The sequence below is a fragment of the Eulemur rufifrons genome, chromosome 2 (genome assembly GCF_041146395.1).
Source record: "Eulemur rufifrons isolate Redbay chromosome 2, OSU_ERuf_1, whole genome shotgun sequence".
In the NCBI taxonomy this organism is placed as follows: Eukaryota; Metazoa; Chordata; class Mammalia; order Primates; family Lemuridae; genus Eulemur; species Eulemur rufifrons.
Genome location: NC_090984.1, coordinates 18,410,354 through 18,436,479, shown reverse-complemented (window position 1 = coordinate 18,436,479; position 26,126 = coordinate 18,410,354). Strand labels below are relative to the sequence as shown.

The 26,126-nt window shown below is 62.9% G+C and overlaps 3 protein-coding genes across 10 annotated transcripts; 1 reads left to right on the top strand and 2 right to left on the bottom strand.

The window, feature by feature from the left end:
* Nucleotides 1-153: 153 nt before the first annotated feature.
* PCSK4 (proprotein convertase subtilisin/kexin type 4) lies at nt 154-7,021 on the bottom strand. Of its 7 annotated transcripts, XM_069480936.1 has the most exons (15): nt 6,827-7,021; nt 6,445-6,549; nt 4,848-4,940; nt 4,643-4,771; nt 4,464-4,540; nt 4,281-4,369; nt 3,845-4,017; nt 3,536-3,748; nt 2,464-2,564; nt 2,283-2,386; nt 2,095-2,212; nt 1,717-1,896; nt 1,361-1,485; nt 712-834; nt 154-597 (listed from the first exon to the last, which is right to left on the bottom strand). In XM_069480936.1, the coding sequence occupies exons 1-15, from the start codon at nt 7,019-7,021 to the stop codon at nt 212-214; spliced, it is 2,211 nt and encodes a 736-aa protein (XP_069337037.1). In that variant the 3' UTR covers nt 154-211. The 7 variants fall into 7 exon arrangements, with proteins under 7 accessions (XP_069337037.1, XP_069337034.1, XP_069337036.1 ...); XM_069480933.1 differs by having other exon boundaries at nt 154-834; XM_069480935.1 differs by lacking the exon at nt 6,827-7,021 and having other exon boundaries at nt 6,445-6,760.
* Nucleotides 7,022-7,928: 907 nt separating this feature from the next.
* Nucleotides 7,929-12,103, top strand: REEP6 (receptor accessory protein 6). Of its 2 annotated transcripts, none has more exons than XM_069456398.1 (5): nt 7,929-8,113; nt 10,658-10,751; nt 10,843-10,981; nt 11,205-11,373; nt 12,004-12,103. In XM_069456398.1, exons 1-5 carry the CDS (start codon nt 7,999-8,001, stop codon nt 12,039-12,041), a joined length of 555 nt encoding a protein of 184 aa, XP_069312499.1. In that variant the 5' UTR covers nt 7,929-7,998; the 3' UTR covers nt 12,042-12,103. The 2 variants fall into 2 exon arrangements, with proteins under 2 accessions (XP_069312499.1, XP_069312491.1); XM_069456390.1 differs by lacking the exon at nt 12,004-12,103 and adding an exon at nt 11,535-11,842.
* Nucleotides 12,104-18,189: 6,086 nt separating this feature from the next.
* ADAMTSL5 (ADAMTS like 5) lies at nt 18,190-24,230 on the bottom strand. Its single transcript, XM_069456377.1, has 14 exons — nt 24,192-24,230; nt 23,259-23,331; nt 23,017-23,119; nt 22,560-22,632; nt 22,368-22,459; nt 22,053-22,113; nt 21,854-21,962; nt 20,529-20,656; nt 20,172-20,283; nt 19,737-19,823; nt 19,450-19,613; nt 19,106-19,289; nt 18,960-19,031; nt 18,190-18,691 (listed from the first exon to the last, which is right to left on the bottom strand). The coding sequence occupies exons 3-14, from the start codon at nt 23,070-23,072 to the stop codon at nt 18,390-18,392; spliced, it is 1,440 nt and encodes a 479-aa protein (XP_069312478.1). The 5' UTR covers nt 23,073-23,119; nt 23,259-23,331; nt 24,192-24,230; the 3' UTR covers nt 18,190-18,389.
* Nucleotides 24,231-26,126: the final 1,896 nt, after the last annotated feature.

Sequence of the window (26,126 nt, the reverse complement as noted above, 5' to 3'; positions counted from 1 at the left end):
GCCTTCCACCTGGAGGTTCCACCTGGCCCCACCAGCAGTGGCCAGCCGGGGCCCGCTGGGGCCGTTCTCGCCCCTCCAGGCCAGTCCAGCAGGGGCCGGACCCAGTGCCCGCCGGTGCCCAGGCGAGGGCAGGTCCACGCTCCAAGTCCGACGACTCCGGGTTCCAGCCGGCAGCTGGTGACAGGGGCGACCCCGGCGTCTGGGACCCCAGCTACGGCAGCCGGCCCGTGGACGCGCCCCCGACGGCCACGGCCAGCAGGACGGGCACCACGGCAGGGGCCCAGTGAGGGGGCCGGTTGGAGCAGGCGCTGGCGCTGGCGGTGGCGGTGGGCTGGGGGAGGCCGCGGAGGTTGGCGGGCTCGGAGCAGGAGCCCCGCCGCCCGTCGAGCGTGGAGGACGGCGGGCAGGCTGTGCAGTCGCGCGCGGAGCCGCCGCGGCAGGTGTAGCAGGACGCGTGGCAGCTGGCGCACACCCTCAGCGCTGGCGTGGCCGGGCGCCCGGGCCCCGCGATCACGGCCCTCCGCGTATGATTGAAGAACCTCGGGGGGCAATAGGCGAGGCAGCGCCGGCCCAGAAGGTAGGCGGGGCTGTGGCACTCTGTGGGACGCGGGCGCGTGAGCCTGTCGCCCGCCCAGCAGCCCGGCCGCCCAGGCAGCACACGCACACTGCCCGCCGCCTCCCAGCAGGAGGGCCGCGCCGCTGGCCACTCACCCTGGCACAGCCCCTCTGTGTCCCGCCGCACACACGCGCTGCTGGTCACCTGGGGGCCCGGGGGCCGCAATGTCATGTCCTCCGTCGTCCCATAGAGCAGCAGCGTGTAGTGGTACAGCGTCCCTGGGCAGGGGTCGCAGGAGGGGCACGGGAGGAGCGGGAGGCTGTTGGCGCCTGGTCCTGCCAGTGCCTGGGGCACCCGCCCCCCACACCCCTGTAGATCCCACCAGGCACCAGGTTCAGATGGTGCCCTAGCCACTAAGCACCTACTGTGCGCCGGTTGCTAGGCTAACCTGCTAAGTGACTATACTCACTTCTTCCGGGTAACAGCACACCTACTGTGCGCCAGTGGCTGGACACCTGCTCCTCCCAGGTATCAGCACACCTATTGTGTGACAGTGGCCGGACACCAACTTCCCCTGGGTATCAGCACACCTATTGTGCACCAGTGGCCAGATACCTACTTCTCCCGGGGAACAGCACACCTACTGGGTGCCTGTACCTGGAGACCTACTCCCAGCTAACGGCACACCTACTGCATACATGTTCTCTCGGAGGAGCCCCTGGGAACCCCTTTGGCAGGGGGTAACAGGAGGGGCTGGAGAGCTGAGTCCCTGTCCTACCCGAGCCCGCCTGGCCTGGCCCTCACCCGTGTTGAAATAGTAGCCCTTGTTCTCTAGGCCCAGGATCCACAGGCCCTGTGGGTTCTCATCCCAGAAGTGGGTGGACATGAAGATCCAGTTGTTGTAGCCTTGGCGGCTGATGTCCAGGGGCCTGGGACAGACAGGTAGGCAGGGGAGAGAGGCGGCTTTGCCAGCATGGCCGTGAAGACCCGCAGAGCCACAGTGTGTGTCTGACCCCGTGGCAGGGGCGTGGTGGGTCCGACCTGCACAGGCTGCCCCGTGAATCCAGAATGCACGTGGCCCCCTCCCTGTGAGGAGGCCCCAGGAAGACAGCGCTCACTGACCCCTGCCAGGTGTGAGGCTGCTGCACCCTGGCGCACACCTGATGGCCACGAGGGTGGAGCGGGTGCCCATGGGGCTGGTGAGGGAGATCTCCAGGTCCCCGCGGCGGCTGTAGGACAGCGACAGCTGCACCTGCACGTGCTCCAGCGAGCGGATGTAGTTGCGGCTGCCAGCGCAGGCTGACACGTTGTTCCCCACATGCATGAGCGGCAGGATGGGGCTAGGGGAGCGAGGGGGTGAGCACCCTCTTGCCGGCCTGCGCAGGATGGGTGGCCAACAGGCGGGCGGGGCTCGGAGGTCATGGGGTCCAGCCCCTTGGTGCGCTCATGGGTAACTGAGGCCTCCAGGCCTGCCCCCCTCCCCCCGGCCCCCCTGTGGGGAATGACAGCTGTGAGGACAGGGCGGGGAGGGCCCTCACGTGGGGTTGTGCAGGACGTTGACAGTGCATTTCTTCTGGGGCCACGTGGGCACCCAGGTGCGAGCCATGTCCACCAGCAGCCCGGCGTCCAGCAGCCCATAGCCGTAGTGGTGGCTCACTGTGCAGAAGGACGGCTGTCACTGGCCCTGTGGGCCTGGCGCCCCCACCCCCGCCTGGCCCTGCCGCACCTTGACGCCCCACGCCATTGGTTCTCCAGTCCTCGGCCTGCAGCTGCGCAGGCCTGGATGCGCGAACCACAAGGTGCTGCATGTCCCTCCATGTCAGGAACGGGCTGAGGGGGGAGGACCTGTGAGCCCAGGCCCGTGCCTGGGGGGTGGGGTGGCAGGTAGGGACCCCACCATCACCTACTTGGCCTCCAGAGCCAGGGCAATGATGCCCGCAGCCAGCGGGGCTGAGGCTGAGGTGCCTGTGTGCTTGTCCGTGCACTGGTGATGCAGGTCCGTGGTGACCTGAAGGCAGAGAGTGGCAGGCCTCGGGGGGCCCAGTGTGCAGTGAAAATGCAGCCCTTGTTCAAAAAGTACCAAGGACCGAGTTCAATAAGTACCAAGGACTAAGCTCAAAAGTACTAATGACTAAGCTCAAAGAGTACCAAGGACGAGTTTGAAACGTCAGGTCTAAACTCAATAACTACAAGAACTGAGATCAAAAAGCACTAAAGACTGAGTTCAGAAAGTCTCTGCTGGGTCGCATGCCTGGAAGCCAGCCCTGCCTGGGACATGTGGGGGATGGCAAAGTGGCAATAGGATGGCCTGGTCCTAGGCCCCACATCTGTGTGCCAGGGGCCACCTGGGCAGCCATGGGAGGAAATGGGTTTGCTGGTGTTCGGAGAGCACCTGCTATGTGTCTGGCCCTGGGGCCTGAGGGAGGCCCCAGCCCCTCCTGTCCCAGCTTCAAGGAACCTTGGGTGGTGCCATCGAGGGCATGTGTATCAGGCAGGGGCTGGTCCAGCATGGGGAAGAGGTCTGGGTGGACTTCCTGGAAGCAGCAGCCCTAGGGTGGAGGTGTGAAGGAAGAACCATGGGGGAAGAAGGTGGGGAAGCATTTGGGGCAGAGGGAAGGGCCTCCACGGTGGCCTCAAGGCAGAAGGGGCCTGATGGAATGAGGCCAAAAGTTCCAGCAAGGAGGTGAGATGGGGCCCAGCGGTGGCCTGGGCACAGGGCTTGGTATCATCAAAGAGCCACAGGGAGCCAGAAGAGGGCTCTGACCGGGCTGATGGGGTTGGATCCGGGTTTTAAAAGCGGCTTTCAGGGGAGGAGTGAGAGACTGGCAAATGACCTGTCAGGTGCAGTGTACACAGTGCTGGTGACGGTGCCCTGAAGCCCTGAGCCCTGACGTGGCACCACATAGTTCATCCGCACAGCAACAAACCGCTGGGAGACAGGAGGGAGGCTGGGGAGACCCCGTCGGGGGCGTCACTCACGATCTGGGGGTCAGTGGCGACGCCGCTGCTGTAGGTGGTGGTGAGGGTGGAGGCGCAGGCCTCGCTGTACCAGGGCACGCGGCCCTGCTGCGTGGTGCTACCCACGGACAGCGTGTGGATGCTGTTGGTGTAGCCGTCACAGTTGCAATTGTCGTAGTGGAGGCCGCCATTGCCCGACGCCCAGATGAAAAGCGTGCCCAGCCCGCCACGGCCCTGTGGGGTGGCAGGGGACATGTGGAGAGGGTGGCCTCGGCCCAGCCCTCGGAGCAGGGGCAGGCTGAGCCAGGGCCTGGGCTCCCGCTCACCCACTTTGGTCACACCACGCCGGAAGGCCTCGCGGGTGAGGATGCCAGGGCCGTCCACTGTGCGGCCGTCGTCCTCAGGGCCCCAGCTGGCGCTGTAGATGTGGATGTGCTGTGGCTGCAGGCTCAGTGACTGCGCCTCGATGACGTCGGTGATGGTGCCGTCCAGCATGCGCACACCTGCACAGGTGCCCGGGCCGCTGCCGACCAGCCAGCCCCATGCCCCGTGCCCTCGCAGGCCCACTGCCACGTCCCGCCATCCCACCGTCCCCCCCAACCCCCCATGCTCTCTCTGCCCGTGGGTGAGGGGAGCTGCTCAGCTCCCCTCGCCCAGCAGGGAGGAGGAGGTGGGCGCAGGCGTCTTCCTCCCCAGAGAGCTTGCCCAGCTCTCCCCAGTGTCACCCCTTCTATCCCCAAGTGGAGCCTCTGGGGACACCGGGTACCTCCAATCCGGGCGTTGAAGGCGACGCCTGCACCGCAGAAGCCATTGTTCACGATTGCTGCAACCTCCCCAGCACAGCGGGTCCCATGCCTGGTGCCAGGGCCGAGAGGGGCACCGTCACAGCCCCTGCCCCCCCGAGGGGTACTGGGTTCCACCCCCAGGCACCGTGGGACCCCGGGCTCACCGGTTCTCGTCGCTGGGCGTGTAGCGGGGCTGGGGGTCTGGGTCATAGTCATTAAAGTCATAGCTGGCCAGGGGATCCTGAGGGTGGGTGAGGACGTGAGGGGGTGCAAGGTGTCCCCAGGGTAGGGGCCAACCTGAGGACACGGGGCAGCCCCTAGCCCAGGCCGCCTGAAGTCTCACGTAGTTGGCCCAGAGGTCTGGGTGGTCCTTCTCAATGCCGTCGTCCAGCACAGAGACCACGACGCCCTGGCCGGTCAGCCCCTGGCTCCAGACCTGCAGGATGTTCAGGTCCGGCTGCACCTCCTTGTTCTGCGCAAGGCAGGGGTCCTGGGGTCAGGGGGGCTGTGGCCCACCCTGCCCCGCCTGCCCCGGCCCAGCCGCTCACCATGTACCACTGCTTGGAGAACCAGGGGTCCGTGGGCACTGCCAAGGAGCGCTTCACTCGCCGCCGCAGCGTCTGCTGCTCGAACCACTGTACCTGTGGGGGTGCACAGCTGGACTGTCCGCCGCTTGTCCCTGGGGCCCCTCAGGGTGTGGGAAGGGAGTCAGGAGGGCTGTGGGTCTCCTTTTGGGTCCTTGCCATGGGACCCAGCATTTGCTGGGGCTGCTCTCCAGGGTCCTCACCTGCCTGGGGCTCTGTCTTCAGTCAGAGACGCTGAGGCTCTTGGACCACCCACCCTTGGGCCCACAGACACGTGGCCACTGCCCAGCATGACTGGGGGTCCTTGGGTCACAACCCTACCCCATCCCTCCTGCCTGCTCCTGTCCTTCTGTCCACTTTTTTTTTTCTTTTTTTATCTCTTCTTTTTTTTGTTTTTTCTTTTCTTTCTTTTTTTTTTTTTTTTGCTTTACTTTTACTCCCCTTTTGGCTGTACTGTCCACTTCTCTCCAGCATAACTTCCTAAACTGGCCACTTCCCTCTAGCTCCGCCTCCCCAGACCAGGACACCGCTGGGTGGCCACTCCCACCTCCTCCCTGGTCCTCCAGCTGCCCCTGACTCTCTACAACCTGCTCTCAGCGGCACAGTAGCATCACTGTCTGCTGAAACCTTCCCGTGGCTCTCCATCACCCTGTCCACTGCCCCCAAAGCCCTGCCTGTCCAGCCCCACGGCCTCCCTACTGCTCAGCCACAGTGACCGCTTCCATATTCCAAGGGCCTTGAAGCCATTTCCACCCCATGACCTTTGCACATGCTGTTCTGCCTGCCTGGGCTGCTCTTCTCGGGCTCTGGCCCTTCCTCCTTCTTACCTCCCATACCAGCTTACGTTCCCCACCTGCATCTCAGTGTCTGGGGCCCTCTCCTCCCTCAGTGCTCAGTTTCAGACGTGGCAGCTGGCCCTAACTTCTCCCTCTCCGTTCCACTTGGCTGACCCCTCTGCAAGCCCCAGCCTCACTCTTGCAAACCACATCATGGACCGGCCACTTCTCTCGGTCCCCCGTGGGGCTTGGTCTCAACTTGGTCGCAACTCCCCAGCTTGGCGTCCAAAGCCTTTACTTGACAGAGGCCCTGGCCCAGGCACCTCTCTGAGCATCTGGAAACTGGGTTCTGTCCCACAACAGCCACAGGCTCACTGGATGACTCCAGACCTCCCAGTCTTTGGAACTGATTCCTGTGTCGTAAAATGGGCAGATTCCCTTCCTTCCGCCCTATCAGCTGGGCGGTGGGAATGGGATGTTATCTGTCCCTCCCTACTGAAGTACCTGGAGCCCTTCATCCAGCAGGGTGTGCTAGAGGGAGGACGAAGGGCAGCAGGAGGTGCCCCCTGTGTAAGTGCCCTGCTGTCCTCATGCCTTCCCCACCTGGGTTCCCACTGGACAGACTGGGGACCCCAGTGGATCTGAGATGCAGAGAGAGCAGAGAGCAGGTGACCTGCTGAAGGCCACATGGCCATTCGTGACAATTACAAGAATAACCAAAGGTGGCTAGTGGGCCCCAGAAGGGGACCGATGCCCTGGGGAGACAGCCTCAAGGCCAGGCTCACCTTGGGGTCTTTCTTGAGGCGCAGGCGGTGGCCCCAGTGCGGGGTCAGGGATTGCTGGACCACGCCCCGGTGCCGCAGGTGGAAGTACTGCCCGTCAGGGAAGATCTGGGAAGTAGGGGAGGCAGCCGCATCGCTGGGACGTGGCTCCCCCCCGCCCGGGGACGGGGACCAACCCCCTTGTTTGCACCCTCCGCCCACCTGGCGCCCAGTTGGGGGCTTCACGTGCCCTCCGGGAGTCCCAGAAGCTGAGACTGGCCAAGACAGGGATGGGCTGGGGGTCGTGATATTTGGGGGGCCTTGGGGACTCCTTCGCATCTGTCCGGGTCTGGGAGCACCCAGCCCTCCCCCACCTCCGCGCCCTGTCCATCCGGGTCCCACCCACCTGCCCCAGGTTGACGAAGCCGAATTTGCGTGCCAGGCGCTCGGCCTCCTGGTAGCCCTGGGACACCCGCACGGCCCAGCTGCTGACGTAGATGGGGGCCCGGGCCGAGGCCCACCGTGCAGCCAGGGGGCCGCCGAAGGCCAGGGCCACCGCCACTGCCAGGCGCAGCCACAGCGCAGTCGGGCCGGGCCGCATAGCGGCGGGGGCGGGGCCGAGGCGGGGCCTCCAGAGGCCCCTCCCCCGGCCAAACCGCCGAGTCGGCACAAGCGCCCGCCCTGCCCCCGGCGCCATAGCAACGTGCAGCCTTCACCTCCCAGGGGGCCTTGCGGATACCCCTCCCAGGAGGGATGCGAAGATCCGTCCGAAGTGGGGGGAGGGACACACGGCAATCCCGGTGTCCGCACACCCACGCCCTCTGGAGCCTCAGTCTCCCCATTTGTACGAGGACGGAAATCTCAGCCAAAGGAGTTCATTCACTGTTGCTATGACAGACCACGCCTAAAGGTTTGGCCCCGCCCACTTCCTCACACACCCCCTCCTGCGAAAAAATCAGCCTCGCCTTCTATACGGTCCAACCAGAATTGTTCTTCCGAGTAAGTCCCGCCTCCTCCGATACGCCCCGGCCTGTCCCCGCCCCTCCGATCCGGCACCTGCTTCTTCATGATAGGCTCCGCCCCCTGCTCTGGTCTCGCCAATGAATCCCTTCTCATTTCTCCAATCAGCTCTGCCCTTTCTCCAGCCCCTCCCACAAGCTCCGCTCTCCCACCCCACTCCTCTCCTCCCCCCTTGCTCTACCCCATTCAACAGCGCAGCTAATAATCCCCGACCCTGACGCGGCCCCTCCAATAAGCTACGTCCCGCTCCCGCTCGACCAATCGGCACCCTCGGCCGCCGGGCCCCGCCCCCTGCCGGCCGCTTCGCTGCAGCGGCGGCCGCTGCCCGCCAGAGGGCAATGCGGCGGGGGAGACGGGGCAGGCCCCACCTCCTTTGTCCGCCTTGCCCTCCCATTGGCCCGGGCGGGGCCCCGGGGGCGGAGACAGTCCCAGAGGCGGACACCTGCCCCGGGGCCGAGCCGGGAGGCTTGGGTTGGGGGAAGGCGGCGCGGGCGCGGCGGGGCCGGTACGCGGGGCGGCGGGGGAGCTCGGGCTGCCAGCCCCGGGCCAGCCGGGGCCATGGACGGCCTGCGCCAGCGCCTCGAGCGTCTTCTGGAACAGAGGAACCCAGTCACCGATGCGCTCCGGGCGCTAGAAGCCAGGACGGGGGTCGAGAAGCGCTACCTGGTGGCAGGTGAGCCCCGGGTGCGCCCACTTCGCCACCCGGCGCGCGGAGGCTGTGGGCGCCAGCTCTCGGACCCGCCCCGCCCGCCCCCGGGGAGACAGAGATCGGGAGGAGGAGTGTCACGGACGGGGTCCGGGGGTCCGCCTCAGCCCCTCCCTTGGGCCCAGGCCACCCCCTCTCCAGCCTCGGCCCAGGGTGCCCTCCAGGCCGAAGTCCGGTTCTTCCAGTTGCCCGGCCGCCTGGGGGATGGGGTGCCCTGCGCGTGTCCCCGCCCCCTCCCTCCGACCCCGACTGGCAACTAAAGCAGAGACCTTCCCGCTTCTCCAAGGCCCGAGGCCCGAAGGGGAAGGGCCCCCCCCACCGGGGGACCGCCCAGACCCTCCCTTGTTTCCCTACCGGGACTGGACGGCCCCTTGGCCTGCGCTCTCCCCTTTCTCCTGCTCTGGCCCGGTCCCGAGTAAATATGTGTTGAGTGGGAGGTGGGTGGTTTGCCCCCGGAGCGGGGTACAAGCACTTCTGATCGCAACTCCTTTGCGGTTCTTCCTGTTCCTTTCCTCCTCGTTGGGCAGCCCCTGCCTCTTTCTGAAAATCTATCCAGCGAGCATATAGTAGGCGCTCCTTAAATCCTTCCCTTACTCTTCATGTGGTGCCCACTGGCTCTGCCTTCTCTTCCAGGAAGACCTCCTGGGATGAGCCACAAGGACACTTTGGACCCTGAGGGTCCAGGGGCAGTCAGTCTGGTGGACAGTAGTGCCATGAGTTTTGAGAGTGGGCAGATTCTGGGAGTCCAGTTTCCCCCCCATTTTCCCACCCGCTAGGGGATTCCCACGCCAGGCAGCCCAAGGACAATCTGAAATCTGTGCCCACACCCCAGAGGCCCCCAGGGGCTGTGCCTGTCCCTGGGAGCAGGCCCCCGACATCTGCCCTCATTCTAGCTGGGGAGGCTGTGTCACCAGGGAGGAAACGGAGGCATGGGCAGGCAGGGGCTGCGTGGCAGGCTGTCTCTGTGCCTGTCTGAAGCACTCCCCCATGCCACCCCCACCCCCAGTCCCATATGTGGCTGACTTCTGGGGCTGGCTCCCCACCAGTCCTGAAATCCAAGAGTTAGGGTTGGGGTTAGATCTCTGGGGCTGGGCCTCCCCCACCACCACAGTTCTGAAATCCAAGTTCATCCTCTCATTGCTGAGGCTGCAGGAAAAGGGATTTAGGGCAGGGATGGCCTGCGAGAGCCCCTCCTCCCCTACTGGAAAGGGAAGAGGGGATGTTCCTCACTCCCCTGTCCCTGATGTGGGGACTCTTGGACCCCACCTGCTGCCATGGCCAGATCCCACACCCCCAGGGAACAGACAGCAGCGTCCAGGAGGTAAGCCAGCCTCCTAGGGCCAGCTGGGGGGCCCTCCCCCTCCTGACCTCCGGAGCTTGAGGGTAAAGCCTAATGCAGAAGAGTGGGGGTGACTTGGGCCTCTGCCCTTTGGTCCAGAAGTGGCTTCTCTCTCTCTCTCTTTGCAGATAACAGCCTGGGGAGGAGGGTGGGGGCCACCCCAGCTCTCTGGAGCCCTGAGGCTCCTTGTGTGGCCTTTGCCAGCACTCTCCCCACCTCCCCTTGTTGCGTGAGCTAAAGCAGAGGGAGCACGATGCCAGCACACAGCTGGCGCATAATAAATACAGCAGTGATGGTTATTCTTTTCAGAGTTGGGTGCAGGGTCGTGGAGCAGCTCCTGGTCACGCCCCATGCACACGTTTCCCCCTGAACCCTCCTTGCTGGGAGAATGAAATGGTGGCCAGTAGGTGCTCAATAAATGCATAGGAAGGAGGAGACATTCCCTCTGTTGAGTAGAATTTAGCAACTCTAGGTGGCAGGGGTCATTGCCAACCCCATTTCCCGGTGGGGAAACCGAGGCTCTGTGCAGAGAGAGCCGTGCTCAGGGTGGCAGAGTAAAGGGCCCTCCTAGGCCTGGGGGGCAGAGGGAGGAGTTTTCCGCCTCCCGATAAGACAGGGATCCTCAAAGGGGGCAATGCTGCCCCCCAGAGATTTTGGCTATGTCTGGGGACATTTGCGGTTGTGATGACTGGGGGTGCTCCTTAAATGAGTGGGTGGTGGCCAGGGATGCTGCTTAGCACCCTGCAGTGCCCAGAGCACGCCCACTTCAAAACAAAAAACCAAGAATGGCAGAGGCCCAGACGTCGGCAGTGTCGAGGTAGAGAAACCCTACAGGTTAAGCAACGTGGCCTTTCTCAGCACGGCTTCCCTTTTAGGGAATACCTATCACAGTATTCAAACACTGGCCTCTTATTCCCAGCCCCTCCCATCAGGCCTGGAACGAGACAGTAATTAATATAATTGAAGATGATCACTTATTCATTCAACAAACGTTCACTGGGCAGCTACTCTGTGCCCACAGCACTGCCGAGCGGTGGCTCAGGGCAGGACTCCCTGCCTGTCTGCGGGGAGCTCTAAGTTCTGTGGGGGCTCAAGGTCGTGTTGCTGTCATGGCACAGGGGGTGGGGGGGCGGGGTGCCCAGGCCCCAGCCCACCCCCACCTCTCTCCGCAGGAGCCGGCACTCTGCTAAGCCTCTATCTTCTGTTTGGCTACGGAGCTTCTCTGCTGTGCAATGTCATCGGATTTGCATACCCCGCATATGCTTCGTGAGTGGGGGGCTGGCTGCCAACATGGGGGTGGGGTTGGGGTGCGGGTGGGGTCCCGGGGCAGCCCCCCGAACCTGCCACCTCCCCATAGAATCAAAGCCATCGAAAGCCCCAGCAAAGACGACGACACTGTGTGGCTAACCTACTGGGTGGTGTACGCCCTGTTCGGACTGGTCGAGTTCTTCAGCGATCTACTGCTGTTCTGGTTCCCTTTCTACTACGTGGGAAAGGTGGGCGCCCGTGTGGCACGGCACATGGGACTTTGCTGGGAGGGGAGGGTCACCCAGGCTGGGAGCATTTGGAGGAGACTCAGCTCCTTCCCTGGGGGCCATTGGAGGGTAGGGACCCAATTCCTGCCCAGGGTGGGTGTTCCGTGGGGAGGCGTAGCCTTTGTCCCCACCAGGGACGTCGCACCAGGTGAGGGCCCAGTGTGACCCCGGCCCTGTTCCCCAGTGCGCCTTCCTGTTGTTCTGCATGATGCCCGGGCCGTGGAACGGGGCTCTCACACTATACCACCGCGTCGTGCGACCACTGTTTCTAAAACATCACACAGCCGTGGACAGCGTCCTGAGCAACCTAAGCGGGCGAGCCTTGGATACAGCAGCCGGAATAACCAGGGGCGGTGCGTGTTCGCTGGGCACCGGGCTGTCTGTCTGTCTCCCGGGTCTTGGCCTGTCTGTCTGTCCCACCCTGCCTCCCCTCCTGCCCTTGACAGCCCTCTGTCTGGCGTCTCTGCTGCCTCTCTCACTGTCCGCCTCTCTCCCCTACGCTGTCCGGAAACAGTCCTGCAGGCTCTGGCCCGCAGCCGGGCTCACATTGCCCCAGCGGCTGTGGCCGGGCCCTCGGCTGCCCTTGAAGCCGACCAGGGGGAAGGTAGGGGCTGTGAGAGTGTGTGTGCACAAGTGTGCACTCACGTGTACATGTGTGCACGTGTGCGTGACTGTGCACATGCTCTCCTGCGTGCACGTGTGCGAGTGTGTGTGTTGGGGGTGCTATGTGTGCATCTGTTCATGGGTGAGCATGTGCCTGGGTGTGCACAAGTGTGTGCATGTATGCACCTGTCCGCCTGTGGGTGAGTGTGAGAGTGTGTGCCTGTGTGTGCTGGGCTCTGTCTTAGAGGATGGCCACCCGGCCCCTTGAGCTGACCCCAAGCTCTCCGGGCAGGCTTGGTCTCTGTCCCCAGCAGCCCAGCAGAGCTCCAGGGCTGAGCAGGCCCCCGCCTACCTGACCCCTGCCTGCCCTCTCTCTGCAGTCAACGCAAGCCTGACCCCACTGCAGAAGGACAAGTGAAGATGCACCCCGGCCCTTCCCAGGGCCTGCCAGCTGGAGCGAAGAGGGGCTCATCAAGACCCCAGTCGTCCTCAGAGGCCTCCACGGAACCCCAGGCAGAGCCTCCCACTGGCCCCTCGGATGCCGGCAAGACCACGGGGGCCCCCTTAAATGCCACCTTGGGCAACTCCCAGTCCCACTCCTCGGCCACCCCCAGCTCCGGGTCCCATGGCCAGCTGGGCTCTGGCTCTGGCTCTGGCAGTGGCTCCCAGCTGCCCAGGAAGGCTCGAGGCAAGCGTCGGGTGCGAGGCACCTCTGGCCGGCGCCAGCAGCAAAACCTGTCCGTCACTTCCCCGGGCCCCTCCCACTCCTCCCACCAGTCCTTAGGAACCGAGCAGTGTCCCAACGCCACCCCCAGCCAGGTGCCATCGCCTGTTCAGCCTCCCAGCGGCACCAACAGCCCCACACAGCCCCCAACCAAGGCCCCCGACGAGCCAGGGGACGCTGCCCCGGAGACCCACAGACAGCATCCGAAGCAGGGCTCCAAGAAACCCACCAGCAGTTCCTCTGTGCCCAAGCTGGTCCCCTGCCACTCAGATACCTCTCTGGAGTATGTCTCGGAGTCCACCACCGAGATCACCTGCAGCTGGCCCCACCACAGGCACGGGCTCCCGTGCCTGCCACACTGCTGGCGCCTGAAACACCTGGTTTGCTAGGAGGAGGCCCAATAAAGTTCATCTGGACCAAGCTCTTGCGCTGCATGTGCTCAGGAGCCAGGCGAGGGGCTGCGTGGGCGCCGTCCCACGTAATCAGGCGTGGATCGGGAGCAAATTCGCCCAGGTGAGGTCTGGACAAGTGGCCCAGCTGGATGCAAAGCCGGGAAATGCTTGTCTGTGACTACGTGGCTCCCTCCTGAACGAGTTGTCAGCGATCCTCCTGCCTCAGCCTCCCGAGTAGCAGGGACTACAGGCGGGAGCCACCACACCTGGCTAATTTTTCTTATTTTTTGTAGAGACAGGGTCTCACTATGTTGCCCAGGCTCACTCCTGGCCTCAAGTGATCCTCCTGCTTCGGCCTCCCAAAGTGCTGGGATTACAGGCATGAGCCACCACACCTGCCCTTTTTTTTTTTTTCTTTTCTTCTCTTCTTTTCTTTTCCGCCTTTTTTTGTTCTTCTTTTCTTTTCTTTACCTTTCTCTTCTCTCTCTTTCTTTCCTTTTTCTTCCTTTCCTTTCTTTCTTTTCTTTCGAGGCCAGCACAACTCTGATAACAGAATTAGGCCAAGACAAAACAAGAAGGGAAGCCTGTTTCATGGATATAGATGCAAACAAATCTAAGTAAAAAACAGCAAATCAAATCTAACAGTGTATAAAAAACATAGAACACCCATATTCAAGTTGGGAGTGGGGTTCCCTGGGGGCAGAGCCTGAGGAACTAGGTTGGAGGCCAGGGGCAGGGGGAGCGCTGCACAGAGACGTGGTCACAGTGAGCCCCAGAGTGTGGGCTATACCCCGGTACCCACAGACCTGTCTCGCTGGCTTCACCCCACCCTCAGGGAGGGGGCTGTAAGCGCTCATCTCTCCAGGAGGCACCTCCTAAGATAAGTCTCTGGAGCAGGGAGCCACTGGGAGGCGTCACAGTCACAGCAGGGGCTTGCTGTAACCAGGGCCACCTGCCCCTTCCGCCAGAGCTCTGCTTCTCCAAGGCTCTCACTGGTCACAGTTTCTGGTGCAAACACAAGGACAGGGTTAGTAGGATAAAACACAGACCCGGATGTGACATTGGCTCACGGGGCTTGAACTCAGTGGTTTTCAACCAGGAGCGATTTTGTCCCGGGGATGTTGTTGGCCCTTGTCTGGAGACACTTTTCTGCCCAAACCCAGCAGCCGAGAACCGGCTCTCCTGGATGCAGCAGCCTCGCCTGCCAAGTTTTCCAGAACAAAAGGCAGCTCCGAGGGCCACCAGCACTACAGCCCCACACTGCATGCAAATGAGGGAGGAGCAGTGGGGCCAATTCATTCATTCAATCCCTCATCTCTTATTGAGTACCTGCTGTATGCCAGCCCCTACTCCAGAAGCCAGGGGGACACCAATGGCCCAGAGAGAGAAAACCCTGCTCCTGAGGATTTGGGGCAGTGATGACACGGTAAACGTGTAACATGCGGTCATCAGAGGGGGACGAACCACATGGGGAAAGGCGGCAGCAGCAGGGAGCTGGGGGGTGGGGGTCAGGGCCTGCAAGCTGAAGGAAGGTCACAGGAGGCCTGTAATTGAAGTGACATGTGAGCAAAGACTTGCAGGAGGTGAGGGAAGAAGCCAGCCACATGGGTGTCTGGGAGAAGGTGTTCCCAGGAAGGGCACAGCCTGTGCAAAGGCCCTGGGGCAGGACCATGCCTGGCATCGTGTTGCAGGCACAGCAAGGAGGCCTGTGTGGCCGGAGCAGAGTGAGGAGGGGGAGGGAGGGAGGAAGGGAGGATGGGGAGTGGACAGGGGCGTGGGAGTTTGGATTTTATTTCCAGAGCACTAGGGAGCCTTGGGAGGGTTTATAGTCAGCAAATGAGATAATGTGATGTAACTCTTGAGCTGGGGGCAGGGATGGGGGTGGGAATTATCTTCCAGGCAGGGGCACAGCCCGTGCAAAGGCCCTGGGGCAGGACTGTGCCTGGCGTGTTGGAGGCACAGGAGGAAGCCTGTGTGGCTGGAGTGCGGTGAGGAGTGGAGAGTCTTGGGTGCTAGACTAGGCAGGTTATCAGAAGGCGTGGGGAGGACTTTGGCTTTTCTCAGGATGCAGGATGTATCAGGAGGGAGGGATGGAGGGTAATCATTAATTAGTCCCCCGGTGCGCACCCTGTGGTCCTCAGGATCTGCTGCTGACTGGCCCGGCTGCGTTGCAGGATGCTGGGGGACAGGAGGGTGCCCGGCTCACTCCACACGCGGCATGGCCTGTGGCCCTCACAGTCAGAGCGGGCAGCGAAAGAGTGGCCTTCGACCCCTCAGACTTGTTTTGTTTGAAATTTCAGCATACAGAGACCTGTCACCAGCTACTCAGGGCTGATGACACAACAGGACCAGCCCCCTCCCCAGCACTGTCCACCCCCAAGGTGATCCCCACCCTGCCACCTGCCACCTGCCACTGCCAGTTTTCAGCCCCGTCCTTGAACTTCTCATAAGTTCTGTCCTCCTTTGTGTCTGACCCACGCACTCAGTGTCACATTTCTGAGATCCGGCACGGTGTGATGTGGACTGTGGGGCCTTTGTCCTTCTTTGCCGGTGCATAGAACTCCGTTCTGTGGATATGTTAACACCCCAACTTCTCTAACTCACTCCACTGTCGATGGACATTTGAGCTGTTTCCGGTTTTTGGCTGATGTGAGTAAAGCTGCTAGGAAAATTCCAGAATCGGCCTTTGCTGGGCAGAGGGTGTGTTTCCCTTGGCCTATGCCCATCGGAGGTTGCAGGGGCAAGGGAGTGTTTGAGGTTCTCAGGGCTGCAGTGACAAATGACCACAAACTGGTTGTGGTGGTGGTGGGGTCTTAACACAATAAGAATTTATCCCCCTGAAGTTCTGGAGTCCGGAAGTGTGAAGTTAAGGTGTGGGCAGGGCCCTGCTCCCTCGGGGGGCTCCAGGGTGGGCTCCTTCCTGCCTCTCCCAGCTCCTGGGTGTTCCAGGGTTCCTTAGCTTGTGGCTGCACCGCTCCAGTCTCTGCTCTGCATCTTTTTTTTTTTTTTTAGACAAAGTCTCGCTCTGTTGCCCGGGCTAGAGTGAGTGCCGTGGCGTCAGCCTAGCTCACAGCAACCTCAAACTCCTGGGCTCAAGCGATCCTCCTGCCTCAGCCTCCCGAGTAGCTGGGACTACAGGCATGCACCACCATGCCCGGCTAATTTTTTCTATATATATTTTTAGCTGTCCATATAATTTCTTTCTATTTTTAGTAGAGATGGGGTCTCGCTCTTGCTCAGGCTGGTTTCGAACTCCTGAGCTCAAACGATCCGCCCGCCTCGGCCTCCCAGAGTGCTAGGATTATAGGCGTGAGCCACGGTGCCCGCCCAATGTTTGCTTTTAAAGCTGAAGAGCAGATGGGGAGCAGTGTTTATTGCCGGATGTTACATGATGATCTTTGGAAAATGTTGCCATTCCCAGCAGTGTTAAGAAGTGATGGGGGAAAGTCGCGGCTCTGTGGAGTCCTCTTGCTCCGGTGAGAACCGCGCGCTCCTGGCTGTGGGGGCGCGGGGCAGCCTCGCGTGCGTGGAGATGGCCCGCTGTCCCCGCCTTTCTCGCTTCTGGTCACCGCTTCTCTGCCTTGTCCTAGGCCCGGGCATCGGTCCACAGCCTGGGGTCCGTGCCTAGAGTGACCCCTGCAAGCGCCGGGCAGCCCCGTCCAGCTGGCGCAGTCCTGGGGCCGACTTTGTGCGAGCCTGGTGGCAGGGCCGCCCCACGGAGCTCCGTGGCCGAGAGGGCCCGACACCTGCATCCCCTGACACATCCCTGAACCCAGCCAGGCAGCGGGGACAGCCTTGGGGACGCGCGCGGGCAGTCCAGGCGGGCAGGAAGAGGGCGTGGGTGCGACGCTGCTGCGGGGAGGCCAGAGAAGAAGGCAAGCGTCCACGCGGGACTGAGTGCCCGCGGGGAAATGGAAGAGGGCGCTTGGGGGCCCCCCCTCCCGCAAGAACTTGGGGTGCGGCGAAGCCCTTCATCCCCCGTCCCGCCGGCAGGGGGCGCACAGGCCCTGCGGGTCCGCCCAAAGCTGGCGCGGTAGGTGTGGGTCGCTCCTGGACCCCTCCGCCTGTAGCCACGGTTGCAGGCGACAACCACGGTGGCACCACATAATCGGAGTGACTGCTTGCTCCCCGGGCCACGTGCTGCTGGGTCCCTGGCACACAGTAGGCGCTCCATAAATACTCGCCGGGAATGCGCCAAGGGGCCAGGGAGGGACTCCAGGAGAGCGCAGTTCCCACGGCCAGAGGCAGGAGGGGCGGAAAGGGTACTCACTCACGGATGGGGAAACTGAAGCCCGGAGAGGGGCAGGGCCTGGCCTGAGGTCCCCTGCCAGGTCAGAGGCTGAGTCCAATGAAACCACGCACTCCGCGGGGACTCCCGCAAGAAGGACTTCCCTCTGCGTCCGCTGCCCCGTTAGTGCCCCCCTACCCTTCACCCGCTCTGGCTGCTGCCGGAAGCGGCCAGCTGTGGTCAACGCTCAGTGGTCCCCTGGGGCCCTTCCGCAGACAGTCCACTGACCCCAGGTGTCTGGTATCACAGAAGACAGATTGTCCCAAATGACAGCATGAGCCCCGCCAGGGGGTAAGGAGGCAGAAGGGCGGGCCCTTGGGAGCACCCCACGAGGGTAGGTTTGCTGAGCGACTATGTGACAGCCCACAGACATCCCCCAATACACTCATGGCCCAGGTCTGCCCTCCTGCATGAGGCTGGGGTCCAGCAGAGAGCAGTGGCTCTCACCTGCCTCAGCTGGGGAGGGGGCACAGGACCTGCAAAATCCCCATGTGTTCCCCACCTGCCCCCATCCTCATATATCTCTGCCCTCACCCCCACACAGGGTCAGACGTGCTGGGAGGAGGCAGGGCCTGGATCAGGAGGAGGAGGGCATGAGGGTATATGCGTGACCATGCGTGTACAGACTATGAGAATGCAATTGTACATGTGAGTCTATCAGCATGTCCCAAGTCTGTGGCCAAGTGCATGTGACTGAGGTGCCCTTGGTTTTTTTTTTTAAGTGCTCATAAAAATTAATTAAATAGCAATAAATGGGAGTGAAGAACAATGGCGTCGACTGGAAGAAACCCAGCCAGAAATGCGGAGGCTGTCAAGATTTTTCTCTGAGGTTCCTGGCAGCCAGGGCAAAAGGGGAAATTCGTACATTACAGTGCCTGGTTAGGCATGTCTTCTAAGGGCTATGCCTGTTTGTGACAGTGTCTCTGAATACATGAGGGTGTAGTGGGGGGTGGCAGAGAGGGGAGAGAGCACAGAGTGTCAGAAGTTAAAGCATGATGAGCTTTCTGGTACCCAGGACAAGAGGGTGTTATGCTTGTTCAGGACAGTGTCTCTAAGCAAGTGAGTGTGAGTCAAGGAGAATGAAAGTAGAGTATGAAATAGCTATGAGCTTCCTGGCAGCCAAAGCGAGAGGGAAAATAAGAGTCTCTTCAGTGCATCCCCATCAGTGCCTTCCCACTCATGACTGTGGATATGGCTGCATGCGGACATGTCCAAGTGTGTGAGGGGGAGTCACGTAGCTGTAGAAGGGAGATATTTCTGAGCTTCCTGGAAGCCAGGGTGAGAGGAAAAATACATTGACTTCAATTGAGCGTGGTCACATGTGTCTTTCTTGCTGCATATTGTGGAGACTCCTCCAGGAGCTCAAAGAGGACAGCGCCGGGCAGCCAGGCGTGCCCGGCTATCCTCCGCAGGGCTCCAGAGCCGAGCGTAGCCAGCGTGGGGCAGCAGCAGCCGGTCCTGTGTGCCATCGGGGCTGACAAGGCGCCGGACAGCCAGCAGGTACTCTCGGTGGGGACTCAGCAGTGGGCAGGGGCAGTGGCCTGGGGCCCACACGTACTCGCGGGCCCGCAGTGGGGAGCGGTTCTTGTAGACCAGCTGCACACGCACCTCGTAGCGGGTCTCCTGGTCCTGGCGGTGGCGGCCCAGCACACGGGCCTGGAACACTGTGGGCAGGGCGGGCGGGAGGTGGCCGGATGGTGCACCCTGAGCACCTCTCTACAGCCCCCCGATTGCAGGAACAGAAAACTGAGGGTCAGGTGGGGCCTCAGGGGCCCTGGGGTCAGCATGCAGTCAGTGAGGTGATCAATGAGGGATCAGTGAGGGATCAGGGCCAGAAGAAGGGGTTGGGGTAGAGTCATATCAGGGCCAGAGGTCAGCAGGCTAGGCCAGGTTAGTTGGGGGCTGGGAGAGGGTAGGGTCAGGGGGTCTCACCGAAGTCGCTTCCGCAATAGTGGAGCAGCCGGTGGGCGCGGCCGCGGGTGTCAGGGCAGGGTGGGCAGGGGTCTGTGGGGGGTGGTGATGTGAGGGGCACAGGTCTCAGCCCCAGCTCGCCCGCACCCCGGCCGTCCCCACCTCACCTGGGGCCAGGGTCGGGGTCCGCGTGGGGATGGCAGAGGGGGTTTGGGGGGGCACCACGTCCCGGGGCTGCGGTTGCCGCAGGGACCAGCCCAGGGCCTGCACCTGGGCCTGGAAGGGGCCGTAGTGCTCCCGGGGGAGCCAGAACTCAAATTCGATGCCGGGGTTGGGCTCCTGTAGGAGGACCTGGAGTTGGGGGGTCGGCGCTCAGGGAGGTGCTCCTGACAACCGCTTCCCCTGTGACCCTCTGACCCTTGCCTTACCTACCTGACTGACCCTAGCCGCCCCCCTCTGACGCCTGACCCCAGCCAACCCCCTCTGACCCTCTCAAAGGCCCAACCCGCACCTGCAGGAGTAGGTCGTGGGAGGTGGGCCCGGCTGCACGCAGCGTCTCCTCCGGGCTTGCGTCGCGGGTGTAGACCACGTGGGTGCCCATCGCCTCGTAGGTCCCGGGCCGGCTGACCACCCAGTCCCCGTTGAGCACGTAGCGCCCGTCGCTCCCCATCAACGCTGCAATGGAAGGGTCAGCCGGGCTCCCCTGGGGTCCCCTCCTCTGGCCTCAGTCTCCCCAGCCACACGCGGGACAACTGCACCCAGGCGGCAAGGGCGCCTCCCCCCCGGACCCTCTGGTACCCAGGTGGTTGCGGCTCCGGTGGGCCACGCGGATGTGTCTGGCGCCTGCGGGGATCAGGGTCACGTTCCAGTACCCGGCGAAGGCACCTGGGCAGGAGGGTAGGAAGGTGTTGGGGTGCCACTGGGGGCGTGTCTGAGCGATGATTTGAGGGTTAAATGGGACGCTACGGTTGAGACAGCTACCCAGGGCCGCGGGAACCAGCAAAACGCCCCTCTCTAACCGTCTACAATTGTTATCGCCTAAGTGCGCCAGGGAAGGTGTTAAAATCCCCATCTGCTCGGGGAAGGGCGCCGCAATCTGTCAGCGCCCAATCAGGATGAGGAGCGGGGGGCTGGGCCACAGACTGCTCAATCAGCACGGGATTTTGCTTCCAGGCTGCGGCTCCTTAAAGGGCCCGCTCTGGACGTTCTGGGAGGACGGGGGCAGGCGGTCACCGGCGTCACGGAACACACGCTGCACGAGGAGGCAAGAATCGTTGGCCCCGCCACAGCGGCCGCAGCGGTCCTCGCGGGCGTCCGAGCCCAGCAAGCCGTCACAGCCAGTGCTCTAAAGGGGCGAAGGACAGGACCGCGCGTGTCACAGGAGGGGCGAGCCCTGGACAAAGGGCGGAGCCTGGGGCAAGGGGACGGGCCCTGGAGGGAGGCTGGGGGTGGAGTCTATGGAGGGGAGGGGCCTGGAGGGAAAAGCTGGGGGTGGAGCCTATGGAAGGACGGAGCCGGGAGGGAGGAGGCTCGGGGCATGGCCTGGACGGGAGGTGGGCGTGGCCAGGGCGGGGCCTGGCAAGTCCTTACAAGGCAGCGGCCAGCCACGCAGAGCTCCTGGGCACCTGGGCTGCAGGTGGTGCCATCCAGGACACGGCCAAAGCTGTGGTAGAAGGCATGTCCCTCGGCCAGGCAGTTGAGGTCACACTGGTTGGGTGCTGAGGGTAGGAGGAGTTGGTGGCCTGGGGACCTCTATCCTAGTTCCAGACCCCACAACAATCTCCCTCAGGCAGCCATCCCCTTGGGCAGATGAGGCCCAGAGATTCAGCCAAAGCTGCGCATTGAGGCTGAGGCAGAGCTAGGACTGGACCATAGGTGTTCTGCCTCCAGCAACTTGAGATTCCACTGGGCAAGTATCCTGGGGCTGCATTCACTCATTCATTCATTCATTGTCCAATCTTATACTAGGAGTCCTTGCATATTATTTATATTAACGTCATTACCCATTCTTCATCCATCCATTCATTCATTCATTCCACACATGCTCATTGAGCACCTATTTTCCAGACAGGGTTCTAAACTCTGGGATACAGCAGCAAGCAGAACTCACTCAGCACTTGGGCGCCCAATAAAAAGTGTTAGTCCCATCCTGACCAAGTCTTGTGTAACCTAGCTGTGGCACTAGCCCTCTCTGCACCTCAATTTCCCCTCTACCTGACAGTGGGGGCAAAATGGGCTGTCTGATCACACCTGCAGGTGGACAGCCCTGGTCCCTACTTCTCCTCATGCTCCCTCAGGCTCCCAGCTCCCTGGAATGGATCCTGAGCTGGCCCTAGTGGGACTTTGTGGGGATGGGATCATGGCAGGTTTCCGTCAATTCTCAGGGCAAAAAGAAGAAAGAAAGGAAAAAAGGAAGGAAGAGAGGGAGGGAGGGAGCCCATGAGCTCGATGAGTGAGACTTTTTCCGTTTTAGGCTTTCCTTCTCTGCGCCTGCCTCCACGGTGGCGTCTCAAGCTGCCTGTCTCCCTTAAATCTGGAGGCGTGCTGCCCTGGGCACACAGTTATATAACTTACTATTTTTGGCTCCCTGTGGCAATATTTCCTGCTTCTAGGATAAGTTTGAGGACTGTTGGCCTCTGGGTACAGCTCTAAGCAAAATCCTCAGCTTGGTGTTCAACTCCGTGCAGAACGGAGCCTGCTTCCCTATACCCCTGCCTGGGACCTAACACAGGCTGTTTCTCCTTCACTTCACCAACTCCTACATATCCTTCAAAGCCCCAGTGTGAATACCCCCTTCTCTGTGCAACACTCCAAGTCCCTCTTCTTCCTTAGCAGTCACCTCTCCCAGTAATAAGTTCAAGTAATGAATTATTCACTCTGGACCAACTCTGACCACGGTCAGCCGGGCTACTCACCCCCGTAGAAGGGTACCCATCGGTAGGTCTTCTGAGAGCCCAGGACAGGGCGGCCATTGTAGAGGGCACACTGTAGGTCTCGGAAGGGCACGGCCCCTGGGGGGCAGTCCTGGAGGCAGAGGGAGGTGGGTCAGAGGTGGGGACAGCCCTAGGGAGCCCAGAGGCAGTCTTGGGGATCTGGGAGGGGGACAGGGTTTACCGGCAACTGGCAGAGGCGGTACTCGTGGCTGTCGCCCCAGCATGGATCTTCCCCGGGAAAGCTGCAGAAAGCAGGGCGGCCAGAGTGTGGTCAGAACCCCCAGGGACCCCCTCGCAGAGCTGACCTGTCCACCCTCCACCCCCGCCAACCCCACCCGCATTCCAGCGGGATCAGTGGGATTAAAGGGCAGAGCGTGTGTGGGCAGGCTGAGGGTGCGGCCAGGGGCTGGGCGGAGTGGCAGGAAAGGAGGGGCAGAGACCCCTCCCGGGCCACCCATCGGAGCCCCGAGCCCCCAGCCCAGCTCCTCCTGCGCACCGGATGCAGCGCCGGCTGCGGACAGAGACGCCCCGCCCACAAGAGCTGGAACAGCGGCTCCAGGACCCCCATGGAGTCCACTCCCCTGGACCCTACTTGGGGAGAGAGAGGCACGGTCAGCCTGGGTGACCCCATGCTGCTGGCCTGGTCCCCATTCCCATCTGCCCCCCTGAGCTCCTGCCCCACCCTTACCTGAGCACTGCCCCCCAAACCACAGTTCAGGAGGGTCCACAGCACAAGCAGAAGGTTCTGGAAGGGCCAGGGTCTGGGGGCACAGAGTGTGGGAGGGGCCTATGCAGTGGTGCCACCGCTATCAGGACAGGGATTGAACCCTAGCTCTGCCCTGACTTGCTGTGTGATCTTGGACATTAACTAAACCTCTCTGAGCCACACTTTCTCATCTCTGAAAAATGGGGTGATAATAGAGTCCTCCTTGCAGGAAAGTTGAGGGTCCCTTTGGATCAGGTAAGAAAACAGGAAGCTCAGAGCCTGCCAAGGACCCATCTGCAGTTATTATTGGTTGTGTATTTTCTTGTCATGCACACAGTATACGCTTAATCATTGAAGACTGAAGGACTCATTAAGGATGGTACACAGGGGGCTTCTAGGGTCAGGGTCCCCTCAGCATTCCCCCCGGACCATTGTCTACCTTCCTGTGTGGCTGGAAGCCAGCCACACTGTGTTCCCAGGCCTCAGTTTCCCCATCTGTGCAGTGGGAACCAGCTGGACTCAGTCCATGGTTCTACGAGACCCTGCAGAGGGTGTGGCTGGGTCAGGAGCCAGGTCCCGGCAGAGGCCCCCGGCTGCACCCCGAGGCCTCCACGGCTCCCCCTCAGCACCCAGACCCGTGGATTGGGAGCCCCGGATCGGGGTGGGACAGGGAGGGGTGACCTGGCCCGGGTCCAGTCGGCGACTCATGGCCTCATCTGCAGAGGGTGTGGGACGAGGGGAGCGCCAGGGCCACCTGCAGAGGGAGAGGGGCTACAGCTGAGGCTGGGGGCAGGGAAGGGGGAGGCAGCTGTGGGGGAGGGGAGACCTTGCCTCCCTGAGGCTTAGTTTCCCCATCTGTCACCGGGAAGATGAAGTCACCTGCCATCACACCCTCCTTGTGACCATGCCTGGGGGGAGAAAGGGGGAGGGAAGGGGAAGCAGCCACCTTGGGAGTCCCTTCACGGCTGGGCCAGGCCCCCAGCAGCCAGTAGGCCTGAAGGTCATGCTGAGTGAGCTCAAAGCTGTCCAGCCTGAGGGATCCTGGCAGGGAGAAGCCCGGGCCACCTGGGCCCGCAGCCCCTTCAGAGCCTCAGTTTCCCTGGTTCTCAGGCCCTACCAGGGGCCTGGAGGCTGAGCTGTCTCCAGGTGCTCTGAGGAGCAGGCCCTGGTCCCTCCCTCCCTGCCCCCAGCTGTGCGGCCAGCTGCATCTCCCTCTCTGGTCCAGGGCCTGGGCTGGCCCAGGAAGCAGGAAGGAGTCTGCAGGGCAGAGTCAAGGCCGGGGAAGAGGACTCGACCTCTGCCAACCCCCCAACCCTGAGCCCTGCCTGTGGGGCGGGCCTAGGTGATGGGACATTGGGGTCTCCCAGGACCACCCTTCCCATTCCCCAAAGCGCCCTCGCCAGGGAACAAGGTCCCCCCTCCCCGTTTTGGCTGCACCCCTGGCTGGCGGTGTGGTCTCAGGGCAGGCCACCCCTCTGGGCCTCAGTTTCCCTCAGAGGAAGTGGGACCGAGCTCACCCGCACCCCAGCCCGACCGGGCCCAGGGAGGAGGAGCAGCGGACGGCGCGGCCAGGACGCCAGCAGGGACAGTGGGAGGATAGGAAGAGGGACTTACCGGCTGCGTAGAGCCCAGACAGCACGTCCAGGCTCCCCGAGCCACGCCAGGGCGAGCGGAAGCGGCGGGGCCCGAGGTGCGGGGCGTGGGGAGCTGGGCGGCCCCTCCCACCGGGGCCTCCGAGGGCGCGCCCAGGCCGGGCCAGCGGGGGCGGCGGCCGGGGGCGCCCCCGCGCGGCCGGCGCGGATCTGCGGCAGGGGACTGCCCCGTGCGAGCCTGGGGCCCCCAGGGCTGCGGCCTGGTGTCCGGGCGTCCGGGAACCGGCGACCTTGGGAAGCCCGAGCAGCGGGGACGGCCCGGGGACTGACCGCCCCCACCCCCACCCCGGGGCTGCTATTCCGGGCGCCGTGCTCAGGGCCAGGGAATGTGCGCAACCGAGGTCGCCCTGTCCCGATGCTGGGAGTCGGGGCGCTGCCCTCTCCCAGCGCACGCCCGGACTGCGTCCCCGTGAGCGGTCACAGCCCCCTCCCGAAGGGGCGCCCTACTCATTGGTGGGGGACCCCGCAAGCCTGGGCTTCCCTCCTGGGGTTCCCCACCCCAGGTCCCGACCACCCCGAACGCAGGGCCCCAGAGCACTGGGGAGCAGCTCAGCGCGGGGGCCGGGCGCGGGGGGCGGAGGGACCCTCCCAGCTGGCGCATTCCCGGGCGCTGCTGTCACCAGAGGACGCGCCCCAGCCCGCCTCCCGCCCTCCCTGCCCGGCCCCGGGGCTGCCAGCTGCGGCTTCGGGGCCAGACCCGGGTGGGGAAGGTCTCTCTGCCTCGCTGCCGCAGCCCCACTCTCTCCGGCCTCAGTTTCCCCATCCTAGCAATGGGGCCTGCAGGGGTGTCCATCGCGCATCTTCTGGAACGTGGCTCTTTGAGTAGACCGGCGAAGCCCAGGTCGCTCCAGGGCTCCCCGTCACCCCACCCTCTTCCACCCAGAGGGGATGCCGGGACGCCCCAGGCTTCGGGCTCCACTGTCCTCCGGTGTCGCCCCCGCGGCCTCCCCTGGCGGGAGCTGAGAACCTGAAGACACTAAGGGGGCGGTGGGGTTCAGCCCTTCTGCCCCCACAGCCTCTGCGGGAGTGCCCCCTCTTCCGGGAAGCTCACCAGGCACTCCCCACTGGGAGGGCGTTCTCTGGGGTTGGGGCCCAGTGAGCGGGAGTTGCCAGTCCAGCCCTGTCTGCCCTCCAGCCAGAAGCACCCCAAAGCGGGCCACCCAGTGCCATCTTGGGGCACCTACACTGTGCCTGCAGCAGCTGCGCACCACCCGGCCCATCCCGGGCCAGCGGGACAGGTAGCTCCTGGAGGGTTTAATCCCACCTTCCAATGCCAACGCTTGGGGTAAGCAGCCTAGACCCACCAGAGGCTGGCTAGGGGGACCAAGAAGGCACTCACTGAGGAGGTGAGGCCACAAGGAGGTCAGAGTGCAGGGCAGGAACAGCATGTGCAAAGGCCCTGAGGCCGGCATAGGGGACTAAGAGGCAGGACGTCCAGGAACAAGTGGCCTTGGGGAGGAGTGGAGATGAGGTGGGGGGGACGGTGCTATGAGTGGGGTTTGAGCCCCGGCGGGAGGGGAGCTTTGGTGCTGGAAACACCACCCCATGTGGGGACAGGAGTGGGCAGTAGGTCATCCTGAGGGGCAGCGCCTTGTACTGGGGTGTGGCAGGATGGGGAGCAGCAGGTGGGTCCCAGCCGCGTTTGGGAGCAGAGTCGGCAGGAGGTGCTCATGGATCTGGGTGGGGGGTGATGGGCAGAGGTGTCTCTGGGTGCAGGGAGGTGCCCCATCTCCTACGTGGATGGGCTGGGCAGGGTCTGGCTGGAGATGGGTGTGTGGGTGTCATACGCACATGGGGTGTTTAGAGTTGTGGATGAGGTTAGGGTGGCTGGGGGGCAAGAGGAGAGCCAGGGGAGCCTGGGGTCCCTGAGGGAGGACGATGCTTCTGTGAGGAGGGA

Bases quoted from the DNA above. Each gene is read 5' to 3' on its own strand.
- REEP6 (XM_069456390.1), top strand. From the start codon at position 7,999: ATGGACGGCCTGCGCCAGCGCCTCGAGCGTCTTCTGGAACAGAGGAAC. The intron at 8,114-10,657 runs GTGAGCCCCGGG...CTCTCTCCGCAG, and splicing joins GAAGCGCTACCTGGTGGCAG to GAGCCGGCACTCTGCTAAGC. The intron at 10,982-11,204 runs GTGGGCGCCCGT...CCTGTTCCCCAG, and splicing joins CTTTCTACTACGTGGGAAAG to TGCGCCTTCCTGTTGTTCTG.
- ADAMTSL5 (XM_069456377.1), bottom strand. From the start codon at position 23,072: ATGGGGAAACTGAGGCCTGGGAACACAGTGTGGCTGGCTTCCAGCCAC. The intron at 22,114-22,367 runs GTGCGCAGGAGG...TGCTTTCTGCAG, and splicing joins CGCAGCCGGCGCTGCATCCG to CTTTCCCGGGGAAGATCCAT. The intron at 19,614-19,736 runs GTACCAGAGGGT...CTTCCATTGCAG, and splicing joins CCGGAGCCGCAACCACCTGG to CGTTGATGGGGAGCGACGGG.
- PCSK4 (XM_069480932.1), bottom strand. From the start codon at position 6,759: ATGCGAAGGAGTCCCCAAGGCCCCCCAAATATCACGACCCCCAGCCCA. The intron at 4,018-4,280 runs GTACCCGGTGTC...GCACCTGTGCAG, and splicing joins CTTCAACGCCCGGATTGGAG to GTGTGCGCATGCTGGACGGC. The intron at 835-1,360 runs GTGAGGGCCAGG...ACCCCTGCCCAG, and splicing joins GGGCTACTATTTCAACACGG to GGACGCTGTACCACTACACG.